This window comes from Diorhabda carinulata, chromosome X, assembly GCF_026250575.1.
Source record: "Diorhabda carinulata isolate Delta chromosome X, icDioCari1.1, whole genome shotgun sequence".
Classification (NCBI taxonomy): Eukaryota; Metazoa; Arthropoda; class Insecta; order Coleoptera; family Chrysomelidae; genus Diorhabda; species Diorhabda carinulata.
The window spans coordinates 29,174,569-29,195,123 of NC_079472.1; the positions used below are offsets into that span (position 1 = coordinate 29,174,569).

The following is a 20,555-nucleotide window of genomic DNA, read 5'->3' on the forward strand; positions in this document are numbered from 1 at the left end:
TTATTCGCATTTGCTTTTTAAATCTCACAATAATATCACTTCGCAGTTGTTTTAGTGTATAAAATCTTTACCTATATTTTTATTGAATTAATACTTCATGACCGAAAGATAAAAACTCGTGTATTCAATTGAATACTGTCTGCACCAAATCAATAGTCAGAAAGCATTGAATAATAAATTGTTATGTAGAAGAGGGTTGTGTAAAAAATTTAGATTAATCTCTCTATTGGAAGTGCTTCAAATTACAATATAAAATTTTAAATCCAACAAACAGAAAAAAAGTGATATAATGAATATGTAGCAGCTTGAGATACCATGAGTTAAATTTTTTTAAAAAAAAATTTAGTCCAAAAATAACTTTTTGAAATGACAATTAATAATATAATTCGAGTACGATATATTCCCGTTTTTCGAAACACTCACGTTGTTTATTTAAATTTTGGATACGATACTGTTTGTGTAACCTTGGATCGAAGTTTACGTAGAATTGATTCCGCCCGAGGGTCCCTCTTAAAGACAGTAATCCTAGTGAATATTGTGTTGCCTATCATTGCTATCCATATTTTTGATCCAATTTAACCACGTGCCGTTTCTGCTCATTCTAATTTCTATGAGTTTCGATACGAGCATTTTCTGGATAATTACAGTGGCCGCCACCATTTGTCGGTGTGTCGTCACGACGCGAATCTATTCGGGAGAATAGATTCACAATACTTTTCTACATAGTAGACATAATGTTCTCCGTTTCCGAGTACGAAATTTGAATGGAAAAATTGTTAATTTGTCGAGGTCGGTAAATACTGTATCAGGTATTGTTATTTCGTACCTTTCACGTAAGAAGATTTACTATGGACCATGCATATTATAACACTTAATTTAGTGAAGTGCTCCAGTTTTGCTTGTTACGAGCTGCTGGAATATTGCGTTATATCTTTTTAGTAAGTCTATTTTTTTAACCATGTGATTTTCATGTAAAAACTCGTTATTGTGTAACTAATATAGATTCAGACCGTTGGCGTATGAATAGTTGATAAATCAATCGGGCGATTCTTCTAGAAGAGTATATTTTTATTTGAGATGTGATCAATTCTTTTCGTTGTACGTTAGAAATTTAAACCAGAATTTATTATACCACATTGAATTTATTTTTTATCGATTTGTCAGGAGAATAATGATAAAATATTTAGGTTTTATAAGAATCCATATTATCTAAATATTTACTTCAAATATTTGGGCATATATTATACACAAACATACTTTTTAGCAGCGTGAATGGAAATTTTTCAAAAACTTGGATAAAATGTTAAGGGGTTAATGGTTATTAGGTATACAGATTTAATCTGAACTTTTTAAAACTTCCTTTCGATAATTTCGTTAACTTTCACCGGAAGTTAACTGAAACTATTTTATTTTAATTAAAATACTTAGTATCCGATTTAAATCTCATTATATGTATAAATAAGAATTTTACTTGCAACATTGTTTAGTATTTTAACTTTGAGTATATTACTGTTAATGTACAATTTGATTCCGAAAACTACTGTGTAAATTTTTCGATTTCCTCGAATTCTAAAACGTTAGAAGTTTCTTAACCGCTCTTTCTAAAACTAAACAGCACTAGTGCCGTTATCCGAAATATTTGGTATTTGGATAATAGTATACACAATATCAAGGTTAAAATGCAAAAAAATCGATATTAGTGGAAAATTCCGAACGTTCGCTCAAATTAGCGTAAACTACGAAGTATTTTCTACGGTCTGTTCACAATCTAACATGATGACTTTATATTTGAATTATCGATAGCTTAATACAGAAAAGTTCAATACTACTATTACCAATACAGCTCAAGGACACGTACCTTTATAGATAAATGAAAACGATTCCTATTTACAAATACAGCAAAATACTGAACTCTCACTTCGTTGGAAAGCTCATATTGAAAATTCGAAAATAAAAAAATGTATTGGCCGATCGTAGAAGATTATGTTTAATAAACATACCCTCATACCCATCTGGTCGTATGGTATTCATCTATGGGGCTGTGCTAATCAATAGTCAATAATTCAAAGATTTCAGAACAAGGTAACATTAGCCCCCACAAGGATCTGGATATAGACACTGTTAACCAAAATGAAATTTGTCACTCATGAACTACAACTTCACCACCGTACCAATGTTAAAGTAATCCTTGATACTGAATCTTCTTAACTACACCACTGTCATTTCGATGGCTATTTTCATAGGGTTTGAAAAGTATATAACTGCTAAATATCAAATTTCTGTTCTTTACCAGTTTCAAGAAAAATTATACTTGAAAATGGCTTGTCATGACATAAGCAATCTGGATATTAAACAAAAATATGGTATTTCTACTGTTTATAAATCAACAGTTTTCGAGGATGAAAAATGTCTATTATTATCTAAGTCAGATGTTTTGGAGAAAATTAATTGTGATTTATTTAAATGAAAAGGATTATGAACAAAAGAACGGGATAAACTGATTTGGAATTTTGAAAATCCTTGACGTTTTGGCTTCTACTTTGAAGCCATTATCAAAACGCATGTCCCAAAGTGTGCGTCAAACATAATCGCGTTGTCTCCTTGCCCATCAAGCACCAGAAAAATGGGTATCATGAGCTTCTAATTGCACTTAAAGCACAAATTGTAGAATTGAGGTTCTGTGGATTTATTTATATTTGCATTAATATTTTTGAAATGGAATAACAACGGGGCCACTCAAAACAATACTCCCTTACATTATTGGAATATGCTTCATGAAACACGTCCAGAATATGCTTCATTATTTTGTATTCAATTAATTGAGTATCTTGTATGTTTGACACGGACACAATTTCGATCTCATCTAGTATATTGTCAAACAGTAAAAGGACAACATCATAAGCACTTGCTGGATTGAATTATTTGATTAATGGTTTTTATCGGTTTGTTACTTTTTTGCTAAAATTTTTTAGTTAGGAAGAATTTTACAGAAACTATGGAAATAACGCTCTAATGATGTCATATATCCAATTTGTGACACCCTGTATATATTATTTTGTATGTAAAAAATCTCGATTTGAAATATTTATTAATAATAGTCACTACTCAATACAATCGACACTTTCTGTATAATACTTATAGAAAATGTATTTGACCGACAGTTTATAGTTTATAATTTAACCTTGTTTTTTAATTACACATCTTACTTTGGTATTTCGTTTATTTATCACGAGCATTCCTTGTATTTTAAAGCTTTTATTCTTAAAAATCTGTAACAAATGAATCTACATTAAGTATTAGCCAAAATACAATATTTGTTCGAATCCACTTTTGTATTTTGGGGATTTTAATGCTGATTTCAATAGTTTTTTTTTAAGTAAGTATAGAGAAATTAATAGAACTGGTTTTTTTCCAGTTTTGTAATGTATTAGAAAACCAACTGCTGTCCATGTTTTCTTGGTAGTCGTCACCAGAGGAACCTAGAGAATATCTGGACAAATTATAAAATTACAGACACATTTAAATTTATTGCTACATTGGTAAGTACATATTTTTTACTTGACAGACATAATTAGTAATAAGGTTTCATTAAGTACGTTAAGATGAAATTTGTTGTAATCTTGATATTTTTATTGCTGTTATTGGAAAGTGCCATGGAGGTGTGACTTAAAAAATATGTCAGAAAGTAGTTTACACTTTTGTTACATATTATAACAGATGTAATGTCTGGGTAAAAACCTAAAACAAAAAAATATACGTGACGTCGATCATTTAATATGGAGTAAACTGTGAAAAAAGTGAATGTAGATGAAAAAAGTGAATGTAATTACCGCGCTTTGCGATTTTTAATTTTTTCTAAAATTTAAGTAAAATTAATTGTAAACATGATACAATTCTCCTCAAAATTATGTATTTGAGCAAAAAACTCATTTTCACGGGAATATTCTAAGTAGTGCTTATTCTAATTAATTATTATTAGGAACAAAAAATACATTATGTGTTTCAAGTTTGAAATGGTATAGTTCTTCCAATATCAATTGCAGAAGACAGTTATGCGAGGATCAATCAGTATTTCATAAAAACGCACGGCACTCATACCAAATTAAGAAATAAAAAATAATGTTTACTCCCCGTATAAAATTCAGTAAACAACTCACAAACCGTCAATCCACGTGGTTATCATCTCCACTGTTTACCAATGAAAACATCGAATCGTAAACATAAATGCATTTCTATTGGCAGAAGCTGTCGAAATACTCCTGCCAGACAGTCTGCGATAAGCAGTGGTGTTGATTGGTAAGATTCATTTAATTCATAAATTACTTGAAATATATAGAAACATGGCGTTCTTTAGACCATGGGCGAATGAAGACAACGAAATCGCACAGTCTAGTGAGAATAAAGACAGAATAAAGATTTAGATATACAAACACAGCAAGTTATATCGAATGTTTTAAAAAGGAAAATATTCAGCAATCTGATAATGCAATCGTAATAAGAATTGCTGAATTAACTAGAGTAAATAAATTTTCCATTTATCGAGTAGTCACGGAAGGAGTTGCTGTCGATCACAGAACCGAAAAACATGTAAAGAAAAACTGAAATCAGTTGACAAAGCTACTCAAGATATTATACGTAGGACAATTTATAGTTTATATAAGGAGAACAGAGTTGCGACATTTGAAGTAATACAGCAAAAGGTAGCAGATTAGAATACAATTACACCAGTTTAGAAATATTGCGTCAAGTTTTGTCAGCAATTATTATACTATTATATTATTATATTATTATTATATTATTATATAAAAGACTACCGAAGTTTTAACAGACACATAATTTATCTAGATGAAACATGGTTTGACAGTCACGATGTAGTAAATTTCGGTTGGGCTGACAATAGTAAAAATTACTATTTAACTGGGCCATGTTCTAAAGGGAAACGCATTATAAGAGTGCATGCTGGAAGCAAAGACCGCTTCGTGCCTAATGCTTTATTAATATCTGCTAAAAAAATTAAAAACTTTGCTGCTGATTATTATGAAGATATGATAGCAGAATTATTTGAAAAGTGGTTTAATGAACAGCTTTTACCTAACATTCCACCACAATCAGTAATCGTTATGGACAATGCATCCTACTACTCGCGGCAACTCCTTATTAAGATACCAAATAGTCGTAGTAACAAAGCTCAAATATTAACATTTATGTCTGAAAAAAATATTCCTATTCCTGTCAGCGATCGTAAAAAAGGCCTAACAAACAAAGTATTGCTTACTGTTATCAAAGGTCTAAAGTTCGAGGAAATTTATTATATTGACGAGCTATACAAAGAACTTACTATTGCATATTTAACCCTATAGAGTTAATATGGGCAAACGTAAAATCAGAATTACGCAGATGTAATCAGTCTCCACAACTGAGTAAAGAGGTTGTAGAGTAGAAGTTCTAGCAGCAGACCGGCAAGAGCTTTGGAAAAACTGTGTTGAACATGTTATTAAAGAAGAAGATGAGTATGTGGTATCACTCTTTACAACCTTTCATAATTCAATCAAATGATGACTCTAACTCAGACAATTCTGACTACCATTATTATTTATAAAGATACTTTGGAATTGAAATGTTTTTTTATTTTGTTTTATTTGCAAAGAATTTATTTTCCTTTATGGTTTTTGCTTTGAAATTTTGTTTTCCAGAAAAAAACGAATGGGGTACAAAAAGGGCCATTTTACTCGTCTATTTACGTTTTATAATTTAATATTCAGTTGTATCATGTTAACGAGGTATAATAATGATTTTTTTCCAAGTAGGACTACAATTAAGTGCATTGGTCTAAATAACGGCGTATAAGGCCGTTCAATTTACAATGATTGGATTGCCTAGATATACATATTTTTAAAATTATTTATAAAAATAATAAATTTTTAAAATGAGGTATCTACGCCTATGGTAGAACAAATAAAATTGTCGGCAAAGGTTTTTATAATCTGCAATTGATATTGGAATAACTATACCTCAAATTTTGAATCAAAACTGTGTTGTGGTCTATTCTCAACCAAACAACGAAGTAAAGTGAAGAAAAGAATCTTCTCTTCTATCCAAACTGGTATCATGAAAAGTGACTGTTTATTTTTTGTTTCAGGTGATGTCTTCTTTTGACATGACGTATTACATGGTATTAACAACAACAATATTATTTAATTATGTTTATACAGAAACTGTACAATCATGTGATAGTTTAATATATTGTCAAGGAAAGCTTTTAGAAACAGTACAATCTGCTAGAATTTTTAGTGATTCCAAATCTTTCGTTGATATGGGCCAGAGACAATGTCCGGAAGAAACTTTAAAAAATTTCAAGAAATTTATGGCTCATCATGATGATACTCCCACTTCGGAAGATGTTGCTAAATTTGTAAAAGATAATTTCATTGGTAGGTATGGTTATATTTTGAATTTTTCATATTTTTATAACATTAAACAACCGGGGTTGGTTCAAAAGGGCCCGTTGTTATCCACTTTTATAAACAATGTTAAAATAAAACTTTTACGCTAATTGTTCATTCACACCTTTTTATTAACTCGTACCTACTTCATTCGCCAGCTACCTATCAAATCTCGTTCTCCATTTACTTTTTCCATAATCTAAAATTTTTATCAATTTTAATAAATAGTATAACTTATATCCAAAATTATTACTTATGTTCAGAATTAACATGATTTGCTTATGATTTACAATTGTAAGTTTTTTCAATGTTCTGTCACAAGATTTATTCTATTTCTTGACAGTTGTCACTGTCGATTAATTCTCATAACTACATACATCTTTTGATATTACCTACATTATATTACTAGGATACTATATAAATCTTTGAAGAAAAATGATTCTATTCATATTCAAAACAATCATCATCTAAATGAATGTACTTTTGTAACAACTTAACAATTTGGAAAAAAGTCAGTTGGCCACGTAAATATTTCTTTAGATTAAAGGATAATCAGAAATCACACATGGGTGGATCGGTTTTTGAGAAAGCTACTAATCAGTCGATAAGAGAGGGCAAAAAACCGTACGATCTTAAGTTGAAATTTCATTGATACAAAGTATAATTGGAATAATCGTGAGCTAAGGTATTAAATTATCAGAGGTCAGTACAGGCGGCAAATCTGTATATTTGAATCTTTATGAATCAACACACGGCTCTCCTAGAAGAATATCATAAAATAATATGTTCCATCATCAGGTACTATTTAAGAAAGGATACTATGTTCACTATCATTTAAAATTTCTAATGCATCTCGCGCGATTTTTACTCGTTAATCAATGTGGCACTCATCGATTAACATTTTTAGTTCATATAGATGATCGCGTAAAATTAATTCTAGTGTTGCGGTTCCAACATCAAAAGTTGCCTCAATATTTCCTACAGTAAATGAAGAACAGTTAAATTTGAATTTCTGGAACCGTTTGGTGATATTCATACTATTTATAATACCACTACACCAACACTTACAACTACACTGTCTGACGCGCGTCAGACAGTGTAATTGTGAGTGTTGGTATAGTGGTAGTGTAAACAGTGTGTTCAGAATGAAGAGGAGGGTTAACCAGTACCGCCTCATGACCAAGCAATATCCGTCTTCTTTTAAATTCATTATACCTATCAGCGAAACATAGTTGTTCGTGGAGGATTTTTATCAGCAAATGCGTGTTGTAACCGTTCAAAACTTGTTGTTTTTATGAACCGACCTTGAAATCATAGATCATAACACGCACCTATTCTCTTGAAAAATTCAGATTTTGGTGGCAAATGGTGCGTACCACTATTGAATATGTGGAATAAGCGATTCAACTACAGTTAGTGCTTACCACTCAAAATATACAGAGGAACCCTCGTACATATAATGTTATATGTATCAAATTGATATCGATGAACGGTGTCTTAACAATGTGATATTCGAAAAGATTACAGTATAATCTAACTAATCCGACACTTCATATCGGGTAGAAATTATCAAGCGACGAATATGCAGTACAGCCATTTATCCAGCATTTTAAAAACAAAGTAGAAGAAGTGGGTCTTCTTCCTGACCAAATCTGTAAGGCGGACGAGAGTGGTCTGTTGTGGAGATTTTTGTCCAATAAAACATTAGTGTCTTCTAAAGAAGCAAGTGCACCAGGTGGTAAAGTGAGTAAAGATAGAATTACATTCATGCCTTGTTTAAATGCTATTGGAATGCACAAATTGGATTTGTTAGTGATTGATAAAGCAAAAAATCCCAGAGCTTTCAAGAACATTTGTCTGTCAATCTGCTACAAGAATCAAATTAGAAGCTGGGTCACGAGAGAAGTATTCAACGAATGGTTTTATAAAGACTTTGTCCCAGAAGTCAAAAAGTTTATGAAACGATCCAACTTGCCCATAAAACCTTTACTCGTACTTGACAATGCTCCAGGCCACCCAAATGAACTTAAATCAAGTGCTAGGAATATCCAAACCATCTTTCTACCACCAAACTGCGCACCTTTACTTTAGGGGATGGATCAAAATGTTGTTCAAAAAGTAAAGCCTTTGTTTAAAAATATATTACTTATCCATATTATATCTCAGGATGGTGATATAACGCAGAGCCATAGAGGATTGAATTTTAAGGATGTTGTATTCTCTCTCGCTCATGCTTGGAAGTTGTGCTCATCTAACTTAATCCAATTTTCATGGAAAAAGTTATAGTCTACAATGAATGATGTATCAGAAACAGATGAATGAGATCTTGAAGTTAATCAGCCTATTGCCGATTGGTTACAGAATCTATCAGAAAAAGAATTGGAGACAAGTGAAGAAAATTTCAATTCTTAGTTTGAAGGAATCGAAGAAGCAGAGCAAATGATGACAAATGAAAAAATTGTATCTGAAGCAGTACAAGAAGAAATATTGGAGCCACTACTACACCAGTAAGAGTTAAACCAGATAATGCTTTGATTTGTTTCAACACCTGCCTATTATGGGCAGAAGAAAACGGCATATCTGCCAAAGATATTATAATTCTTCACAACATGCGAGAAAAGGTTTTTAAGGACTACACTACTTAAGTTACACAAAAGCAGACCTCAATTAAGGATTATTTTAAAACTACTAAACTACAAAAAACATATGTACATGTTAATTTAATACATTATATACATTTATTCCCACTACGAAATGCTTTATTTGATTCATTACCTACGACTTTTTCACTATAATCCAATAATCCGGCACCCTCCGGTTTTCAATAGATCCGGATTAGTGAAATTATACTGTATTTCTATAGCGACCTTTTTAATTCAATTATTTCGAAACCGTTCATATTAGGTGGTTTTCCATTTAGACGCTTCGAATCTTGACATGTTCAGAAATGAGTCCTTTAGATGTTTTGTCAATTTCTTTAACAAAGTGCAGTCCATATAACTGTGTGTTATAAGAATATAGTGAAAAAAATTACTACGGAAATTTTTCCATTGCTAATTACTTAATAGTACCAGATAAATGCCAAAAAGTATTTTGTTCATTTGACTTATATATTATTTTCTTATTTATGCTGACAATAATTAGTACTAGATCCGAGGAATTGTTGAGAAAAAATAATTGTGGGTAACATCAACTGTATTTTTTGTTTTTAATTATCTAGCTGAACTTAATTTAAACATTTTATATTTATAACAACACTCAATTTATTTAAATTGGAAGAATTTAAATTAGAATTAATTTAATTAAAGAATTCACGTGAAGAACAAAAACCATTAGAACTTTTTAATATGTTTTCTATTCCTAACTTTTAGTTTTTTAAAAAGTACTTTTTCAATTGTAGAAGGTAAAGAGCTGGTCGACTGGATACCACCAGATTTTGTAAAAAATCCAAGTTTTTTAGAGAATATTGAAGATTTAAAAGTAAGGGCATTTGCCCAATCTTTAGTAAGTATATGGCCCGATTTAGCGAGAAAAGTAGATGAGTCTGTAAACAAAAATCAAGATAAACATTCTCTAATTTATTTACCAAATGGTTTTATGATACCCGGAGGCCGATTTAAAGAAATTTACTATTGGGACACGTATTGGATTATAAAGGGATTATTGCTAAGTGAAATGAATGAAACTGTTAAAGGTAAGTCTCAAATATTATATTTATTACGGATGGACCAAAATATTTTATTATGATGATTATATTTTGTACGACCATGATATAATTTAAATATTAATATTGTTATTGCCTTCCGCTACAATTTTAACTGTAGATCTAAAATTTTGTGGTATCTTCTCTCATTTTTATTTGATACGCAGTAGTTCATATACTAGTAGTAAGCTTCACTAATCGAAAAGCATGATGTACCTACAAGCTGCTTTTCATTTACATTCAAGTGATCTCATAACACTCAGTTATGTGAGTATCTCATACTCATATAATGAGTTCATTGCTCAGTGCATTAAAAGAAGGTGTAATGTGTATTAAAATTCACAATAACCACATAAAATTCACATTATCATTGGTGATCTAACCGTCTGTTGATGAGAGCAAAAGAAACGACATAACTAAAATAATATAAGATTCTTTACATCAATGATTGTTTGTAATAATTTAGTACTGTGTAATTACTTGCTTATTTTAATGACAACATATTTTGGTTGCTTTTATTTAACTTAACGTCTTACATTAAATAGTAAATGTGGAGGTACTTTATCTAGTTCTTTTACACGAAATTATGAGGTGTATTCATCACTCACCCACTTTTATATGTATATAAAAATTGTCATTGTGATTCAAAACAAAATTATAGAGAATAGTTGTTGCAGTTCCAATTCATTTTTCCTATTTTCATAAACGAATTCAATCATTTTTCTCCTCAGAAAGGTTATAACTTGACGTTTCATCACATGACACAGTCGATTTAACAAATTTTACTTCTGCCACCGCTACCTAGCACAAATTAAAAGCGCTCCGAAATATGGCGTCCGCTCCAGAACGTATTGAACTTGTAGCGTATGTGTCACCGAACGATTCCGCAAGGGTTGTACAACAGCTGCACAACGGTTTCATCCGGTGAATGCGACCGATCTAACCATCAGTATTAAGTATAATTAAATATTTTTTTCAAACTTTTTAAAAAGAATAAAAATACCGTTTCTTCGTTATTCAATGTGTCATTGATAATTTTATTGTACCTAAATGGAAATTTTTAATGACAATAAGTTGGAGGTTCATGTTGCTTGTTACATCATTTCGTTATTATGTATTAAAGCCGTAGAAAAAGTATAGTGCATAACTAGCATGGAATACGCTTATGGCTCATGCTGTAAACTTCATACTTGTAGGAAATGAGTATAATTCCTTTCTCGTTATACTATTAAGTATATAGAATTCAGATATTGAATAGACGTAGGATCTTAGTGGAAAATGTTCATACTTAATAGTTTCAAAAAGTGGTTCTAATATTGACAGAAAGCATACTTATCTATATATTAATTTTTCAACTTTTTGTTCCTTAAAACCAGAACAGTAATTATTTATTGGCGCATTTTTCCTTAATTTCTTCCTTAAACTTCTCTTTTCATCTTACTTCCTTCAATCCTAATGTATTAATTTCAATTATTTTTAATAAGAAAAATCTGTTTGCTTTCAGGTATTTTAGATAATTTCCTATCTTTGGTAAATAGATATGGTTTTGTACCTAATGGAAGTAGAGTATATTATCTGAACAGATCGCAACCACCTTTACTGTCTCTAATGGTATCACTTTATATTGACGCTACAGAAGATATAGATTGGTTACGAAAGAATATCCATACATTAGAAAAAGAATTAGTGTGGTTCTTGAAACATAGAACTATAATTGTTAATAATCATCGTATGGCACGCTATGCATGCCAGAGTGGAACTCCGAGACCGGAATCTTACTATGAAGATATCTTGACATGTCAGTCACTACAGAACCATCAGAAGGTATAATACAATTTTTAATATCAATGTGCTATACTTGGTATGGGCTATATATATATATATATGCTCCCTGCAAACCTTCCATTGTTTGGAAATCTATTAAATCCTTCACGACGCGTTTTCTTTGACAGATTCAACATAATCGTATCAGGACTATAACTTAAAAAAAACGGGCATTGTCATAGATGTTATTTTCCTTTCTTATAAGTATGGATAAATCAAATTATCAGTACAGAGCTCTTGATATTAAAATATCAGAATGTTAGGTATACGTTTTTGCATGTTTAAATTTTCGAGTAAAATTTGTCATCAGGATTCTTCATCAATTCCTACATTCATACTTATATTTGGCTGCGTTGGTTTTTCATGTTATTTTATTTTGGATTTTATTTTATTTTATACAACACACACTATTTTATCTACTCTAAAAAGCGGTTATTTGTATTCTTCTTTTTTAGACATCACACTATAATCAAATTACTAATCTAATACATTTTTTTATAAACTATTACTTCTATTCTCAACACCTTGTCCTATTATGTATAAAAAATTATTGTTATTTAAAAAAGAATATGAACTGAAAAGTCTGACGTAACTAGCAAATCCTTATGTTTAATAAAGTTGACTGTATTTAACTTCAGTATGCTTAGATTTTTTATTAAACTGTGTGTTTTCTGCTTAATATATTGATTGCACTTTGATTGTCAATATTTAAAATAACTTTTCAATCTTGAACACTCAAACTCCTAATAGTACCTCCAAAAATAATAGCTCTATAACACATTCAGCTGCTGTTCTGAATTCAGTTTCAGCCGAACTCAATGCTACTATGGGTTGTTTCCTGGAACACCAGCTTATTGGTCTTCTAACCTAAAAAACAATATATACTGTAGTATTCTTGTAGTTTTGTCCCCAATAAAATCACTCCCTGTATGCCTCTAGTACTGCTTTTTTGTAATCTTTCTATACCCATTGTTCCTTATAGCTCCAAGAATTATTTACGTCTGACTTTATTGGATTTTCCAAATCTCTTTATTGGATAAGTATAAACGGCTCTCAACTACCTCAATTCAAATCCCTCTAGAACACTTCCACTGAAGTTCTCTTGATTCTGCTTAATCCAATTGTCACCTTTGGTTATTCTTATATCCAAGAAAGTTTCAGTTGTGTTAAAACATTTTTAATTTAAATTGTTCTGTTAAATCTTTTCAGTAATTCATCTATTTAATCAAAGTTTTCATCCACTTTCAATCCATCGTCTACATAAATTGCTAGAATTTTTTGTTTCTAAAAATTCATTAAACAACACTTAAATGTTCCATAAGAACTTTGTGAAATGTTCGTTCCATCACATAAGTACTTGTTTCGGTCTATGTTAAGATTCTTGAATTTACAAACTTTGTCATCTTGTCTCTCATAATCTTCAGGTATCTGCATGTAAATGTACTATTTTATTTTTATCATTCTATATTATTTCAATCAAAGTTTTAAATCCAATTTTCGGTTTTTCAAAGACTACATCTCTTCTTATTATTATATCTTGTTTACTATCATCCCGTAAGTGGTATCCAGTAGGTGTATATCCCATATTTGTTTTTCAGATCGACTGTCCAATTTTTTTAAATACCCAAGATTTTTTGAGTATACTTCAATCAACCCAATCAACAATGCGCGAATTATTCAGTGCCATATACTTCCTTCAATAAATTATAAGTTTCTCTACGGCCATGCCTATTTGTTTACAGTAGTACTGTAGAGAAGGACTGCATTTGTTTGGCTTAATACAGCATGTTCGTAAGGTAATCATGGATCATTAAAAACGATTCGTTGCAGAATCTTCAATTTATTTTTTATCTGTTTGAGAAAAAAAATCAACAGAAACAAGTTTTGCAGTTGAAAATTTGTGGTAAATAATATTTATATATCATAAATGATATTTGATGGCTTTCTCCGAACCAAAAACATTACAAAGATGCGCTTTTTTTATAGCAGCAATTTCTGGAACCTTTGGTGATATTCATACTGAATACACTGTTTACACCACCTCTATACCAAAACTCCCAATTACACTTTCTGAAGCACGTTTCGGTAACCCAGTTTTCATCTTCCGAGAATGAAGGTAAACACCTTTACACCTTATCTTCAGTCTCTGAAAGCGATAACTTGGTTACCGAAACGAGCGTCAAACAGTGTAATTGTGAGTGTTGGTGTAGTGGTGGTGAACAGTGTATTCGGTATACTTTTATGTGTTGAGACAAGTTGGACCGTTTCGGTTTTCCAGTCTGCTTCATTAAGTTTTGTTATAGTTATCAAAATAAGACTACAAAATATCTATGGTAATAATATAGCAGCTTTGAAGAATGTTTGCCCTTGGTATAATGATTTAAAAGTGGAAATAAGACTGTTAAGGGTGGTTTTATAGTTAGAGTTTTACAATTAGAAAACTTTTACTTGTCAAAGAGAGATCAACAACTTTCTTTGTTCATGATTACGCGATATTTCACTAAAACTCTTAATGTCAGCCCAGGAATCTTTCAAAAATGCTTCCTACTAAAATACGTACACTGATAGACCAGGGCAGTACTACAAGTTTTATGTTGTATTTTTTATCGTGTTTCAAATAAAATAATTCATTATATTTTTAGGTCAACCCTTTTATACGTAGATAATAATTGTGTCAAGTTATACCTACATTATAATATTAATAAATCAATTCTAGGAACAATGTTATAAAAATATAAAGAGTGCTGCTGAGAGTGGTTGGGATTTTTCCTCGCGATGGTTTTTTAATGGTTATAATTACTCGCATTCAGAGCTATCGGACACCGACACATTTCGAATTATTCCAGTCGATTTGAACTCTTTTCTATGTAAAGCCTTTAAGGAAATTTCCCGCTTTTTCTCATTGCTTAAAAATAAAAACAAGTCGCAAGAATGGAGTGATAAAGCTGACAAGTTGCAGATGGGTATTCAAAAGTTGTTATACTCAGAAGAAGATGGTATTTGGTATGATTATGATATTAAGTCCGGGAAACACAGGAAAATGTTCTATCCGAGCAATTTAACCCCTCTTTGGACAGGTAAAGCTTTTTTTATTAAATATATGACAGTATTGTACTTAAAAATTTCATTATATTTTTAATTCAAAATGCTATTTAAAGCAAATTCTCATTCATGTGTTCTGAAGACTGAAATAAGATCTTTTTTGCTCTTTTACACTGATAGTCTTGACCATTGTTAGTTCACCATACATTTATACGTTTTTTTTTCAAATTGTAAATGTCATTTGAAAGATAGAAATTAATTTAAAATCACTCAATATAAAATGTTGTTTAATAATATCATAAAAAGACATAAAAAAGTATTGAACAAAAAGGGAGAGAATACAACTTGCTATAAAATTCCATTGACGTATTCCATCTATTAATAATAATCGAAAAATACGAATTTGTCAATATTTTTATTTTTATTTGTATCCACACTTTATAGTAAAATGCAAATACACAGCATAATAATTTTTACTTTTATGTAAGGCTCAGTTTAAAAGTTCAATAAAATGTGAGTAGCTTCTCAAGCTTGAAAAAAAACTATAAGCATATTATGAGAAGCAGACCCAAAAAATTAGCACGGATCAATATATCAACTCAAACGATTGAATAAATATTAAGTAAACTGAACTCAAGGAACCTAATGATTACAAGCCCAATTTTGTCAACGGAACAGAAAAGCTGGAGAACCCAGAAGCAGATAATGGAGATTTATTTAAAAAGTTGTACAACTGTGAGAGATATGAAAAAAATTGATTGTTGTGAGGAAAAGATCATTTAGGTACTTTTTTTTTACGAAAATCGCTCACAAACCTATTAATAAATTGTAGTAGTCATTTCATAAGTCATTAAGAAATAACTTATTAGTTTGTATTATCATAATGTACATACAAAATGCCATCTTCAATTCTTGATTGGAAAATTTGACCACTGCTCTTGTCAATATTTGAAACTCTTCTTCCATTACCAGAGTTTTAAATATAAGTGATCTTAATACAAGATGGAACAGTTATCTCAATATTAAAAGCTTGTATTCACTTCGATGACATCTATTTAATTTGAAATTTCACGTGTGTTTTAGATTATTACATTACTTTTGGCTTTCTCAATCGATCATCAGATACAAAACGAAATATTTCTAAATTAAATCTAGAATTATCCCATTCAATTTCATGGATAGGAAATGTCATTTTGCTTTCTTATTTATTTAAACTTTACAAACTAAATGGATATAGCAGAATTTTTACATTTAGTTTACTAGCAACCTCAATACGGTTGTAAGGAGAAGTAACAAAAATTGACAACATTGGACGTATGAGACCTGATCGAATATAAGATTGCATCAGGGAGGGGATCCTCGCTCTCACAAGTTTCTCGTCCGAAGCATTTTTTGATTTGGCTGCAATTGCAAGTTATTCTCGATTTAGGTGACTTGGAGTGTCTTCCTCACAGAATCTCAGAGATTTTAATTCATTTAGTTAGTTATAAACATTTATTTTCTAAGAAAGTATCTTGTGCAGAAATATGAAAAAAATTTTATAACTAGAAAAACATTAGAACAGAGTATTAAAGAATGAACCGAGAGGAACAAGAATACAATGGATTTACCAGATAGAGGAAAGTCGAAACAAAGAGAAATTGTAGTCTTGCTAAGGATAGAAAAGCTTGGAAACTGGTGGAAGAGGACACAGAGTCTCAATCTGTCAGCTGAAAAAGTATAAGGACAGAAATTCATATTGTTTTTTTATATATTTAAATATTTCACTGCCTTATAAATTTGAATACATAAATTAATATTAACATTTTATGCTCGATAGTTTTTCTCATATCTTTTATCACTTCTTGACATACAAAAATGGTGTTTTTAAATTATTTTCCACCACATCACTAACTAATTTGAATTTTTTTTAGACATTCAGTTTATCTTAATGTACTTATTGTTTCAGGCGATTTCAATAAGACATCTGAAACAGGCAAAAAGGTTGTGCAATATCTTAAAGAAAATCAAATAGATGATTTCAAAGGTGGCATTCCAACGTCTTTAACACAAACAGGTGAACAGTGGGATCTTCCAAACGCATGGCCTCCTCTTCAAGAAATCGTCATCCTGGGATTAAAAAATATCGAAGATCCCACAGCTTCAGATATGGCTAAAGATTTAGCTGCCAGGTTTGTTGGATCGTGTATGCTGGGTTATGAGAAATCAAAAGTAGTGTATGAAAAGTATGATTCTACTACACCAGGGACTACTGGAGGTGGTGGAGAGTATAACCCACAGACTGGATTTGGGTGGACCAATGGAGTATTACTTTCGTTAATAGATACGTTTTATAAATTATTGAAAACATAATATATTTGTAAAATTAAATTTATCTAACTTCGTATTTTTATTTCTGTTCTATGTGTAAAATGATAACAAATTGTATATACAACTATCGTTAATACGTGAGAATCAAAATTAGTTTTAGAAGGACTTGTAGTTTTTTGTCGTATCCTTATGCGCCGGATAAAATTTAAGTAAGATTATCAATTAGGAAATTTGTAGATAGTATGGGTAGATAAATAACGCTCAAATAAAGATCTAATATACAATATCTAGTTATAATAAACCTTTATTTCAAATAAAAACGCCCTCTATAATATTATCAAAATTGGAGATTATGTCAATAAAATGTTTTGCTACCATATATAAGAATCAAACAATTTTATTTCATGAAGAGTCATGTAACTTATATTTATTAATATTAAGTTTTTAGTATTAATAAAATTTCAATATTTTTGGATGTACAAAGCACGTACTTGAAAGTTGTATGTATAATTAGCACTGCAACACTACAAGACCTATAGCTTCATATTTTTCCTTTCCTAATTTCTCCAACGTTTGACATTAGGTTGTTACAGCAATATGCTCTAATCATATTTCAAACTTTGATGCACTACGCATAACTTAACCTAACCTAACCACATGTAGGCAAAAGAGGAAAATCATCATTTTTGTTTTTGTATAGTCCCACTGGACCATCACTTTCAACTCCACTACCGATTAAAATCCCCATCTTAAAAATATTTTACCACCTGATAAGCACGATACACGATGTAAAATTTGTGTTGATATGCGCGAATCCATATGTTCCAAAAATTATCCAAAACATTTTTATTCGTCTCGAACTAGAATTGGACAAGTTCAGTTATTATTGGACCATACAACTTTTTGTTCATTACTTGAACTTCATACTGTTGGAACTCAATTTTCATCAAGTAGTTTCAGACAGTCTGCTGGGACATATCTTTTTCAATTTCTAATTTGAGTTACATTTTTTTTCTTCTATCTAAAATACTCCTATTATCTTTTTAGGTACCTTTCGCAGATGGTTAATATTTTCTGTTCTTTATCCATTGGTCAATTTTCAGTATCAAATATTACTATAGGTATCGGAACAATTTTTATATTCTGATTTTAGCACTTCCAAATAATATTTCACGTATAAGGCCTGCTGGTGTGTGCCATATACTGATCCTGAATGATGTATATTAGTTTTGTTACAATATATTCCTAAACATATTTAAATAGCGTTGGAGATATTCTTACACTATAATAACTTAAAAAAAATTTTTACTGTATAAAAAGCTTGCCCAAAATATAAGAATTTAATATACGTTTCTTTTAGAAATTCATGGCTTTGCGCCTGCATTATATACGAGGACCGTTTTTTTTTTCAACCTCCGATCGCTCTGTGATGATGCTACGCGGGCAGAAGAAGTCGGGAATGCGCTGTAGGGGACTGCGAAGCTTTCGCACTACACACTCCGCCGTTCTTGACATTCAGGTGTCAGTCGGCGTTGTGCTACAGCCACGTAAACATGTCCGGCTGAATGCCATAGTGCTGCAGAAATCGATCGGAGAATAAGTTATGTGTATGGGGAAAACTTCATGAGTAATGGTGTACAGATTGTTCTAAAAAACAAATCGAAAATTGTAATACGTAAATAAATACTAACTGGAAATAAAATAGTAAAAAATATCATTACAATGAAGAATAATTTGTTTTTAACACCTTATTATTCCCCTAGCTAGAAAAACTAGTGCATGGTCAGCCTACTGATTTTTCTTTCCAAGGTGTCCAAGATCTACTTATAATATACACCATAATTAAAGCCTGTAGACAGAGAAATTTCATCGAGTAATAATACACTGTGGCGTGGTGACACGTAGTGGTGATCAAGTTCATTCATTTTATTCACTTGGAGCTTCAATTATTCCATTGATACCAGTTTCAACTGGTATATTCCTTTCAGTCTTAAAACAGAAGGCAAACGAAAATAATTTGATAAATAGCTATACAACCTAGGACTTCTTTTGTACATAGAAAGAGCAAAAGTTTTATCCTGTATAGTCCATCGTTTTCCTGTACCTTATTTACGAATTTTTCTTAACTATGAATAAATGAATTCTTTCGTTATATTATACACTCAAATGTTCAATTTCACACATCTTCATCAATGCTGCTCTTTGTTATTCTTTAGACTGTTTTTCAATTTTTATATTTTGGCTATTGTATTTCGATGAGCTTAATACATAACCATTTCCTTATTTTTCTTCATCGTACGTTAGGACTTAATTCTGTGTTTGCAACAATGGTTGCCTAACTGTAGTTGGGATGATGAATACCAGCTTTCATACCATCTTGTAGGTGGTCGTCCTGGTGGTCGGGATGTATTCGGTTTTCTTTCAATGATATATTGACATTGACAGTAATGACACATCTTTATTACACTAGTGCTACGATTAGTAGGTGGCAGAATTAAATTTGTGTTGCCGAGATTTACATACAAGTTTACCTACTTTTTGGTATGTTGGCAGCCATGATGCGATCGCAAGACACTCGCATAATGTCAAGCAACGTGCAATATTTTTACCTCACAAGAATTACAAGGAATTTCTTGCATGTAGTCATGCACCATATCCAAAGGTCTTTAGGATCAATCAATAATATGGCTTAATTAGATTTTCACTGGTTAAATATAGAGAAGATAATGGAAATGGGTCGAACAATCAAAAATTATCAATTATATTAAATTTTATGTGCCTTTTGAATTGGCGCTCCGTGAACACAATGATAGCGGACATTGTAACAATGCCAGTTTGCTTTAAAGACAAAAATAAATAATAAAATTAAAATGTAAAGTATGGGAAAGACCATGATAACGATGTAAAGTAGTGCTTGGTGACTGATATTTTTCTTGTGTGACAATCCCTCCAACTATCTGATCATTAAAGAATGGAAGACGATAAAATCAATGGAAATTTGACAGAGACGATAAACTTTCTACAAGGTAAGCTGTTTGGGAAACACTACAGAGGACCTGAAATTTGCTATCACGAACCGCCACTGGCATTTATCTTTTATTAAAAAGAAATAAAAATATCATACATGGGATTGATGGGGTCTTTTGTTATATTATTTATTCATATCAGTAAACTTGATGTAGATACCAGTTTATATCTTTGGGAGAACTATCACGAGCTTACTGCCCTTATTG

General features: G+C 31.0%; 1 protein-coding gene and 1 long non-coding RNA gene across 2 annotated transcripts; one reads left to right on the forward strand and one right to left on the reverse strand.

The window, feature by feature from the left end:
- Window positions 1-603: 603 nt before the first annotated feature.
- On the forward strand, window positions 604-17,398 carry LOC130901092 (trehalase-like). The gene is made up of 7 exons (XM_057812186.1): window positions 604-938; window positions 3,416-3,539; window positions 6,140-6,431; window positions 9,844-10,137; window positions 11,651-11,970; window positions 14,687-15,047; window positions 16,961-17,398. The coding sequence occupies exons 3-7, from the start codon at window positions 6,143-6,145 to the stop codon at window positions 17,362-17,364; spliced, it is 1,668 nt and encodes a 555-aa protein (XP_057668169.1). The 5' UTR covers window positions 604-938; window positions 3,416-3,539; window positions 6,140-6,142; the 3' UTR covers window positions 17,365-17,398.
- LOC130901093 (uncharacterized) lies at window positions 3,508-6,781 on the reverse strand. Its single transcript, XR_009060243.1, has 3 exons — window positions 6,697-6,781; window positions 6,590-6,642; window positions 3,508-3,738 (listed from the first exon to the last, which is right to left on the reverse strand). It is a non-coding gene; the product is annotated as an uncharacterized LOC130901093 (long non-coding RNA).
- Window positions 17,399-20,555: the final 3,157 nt, after the last annotated feature.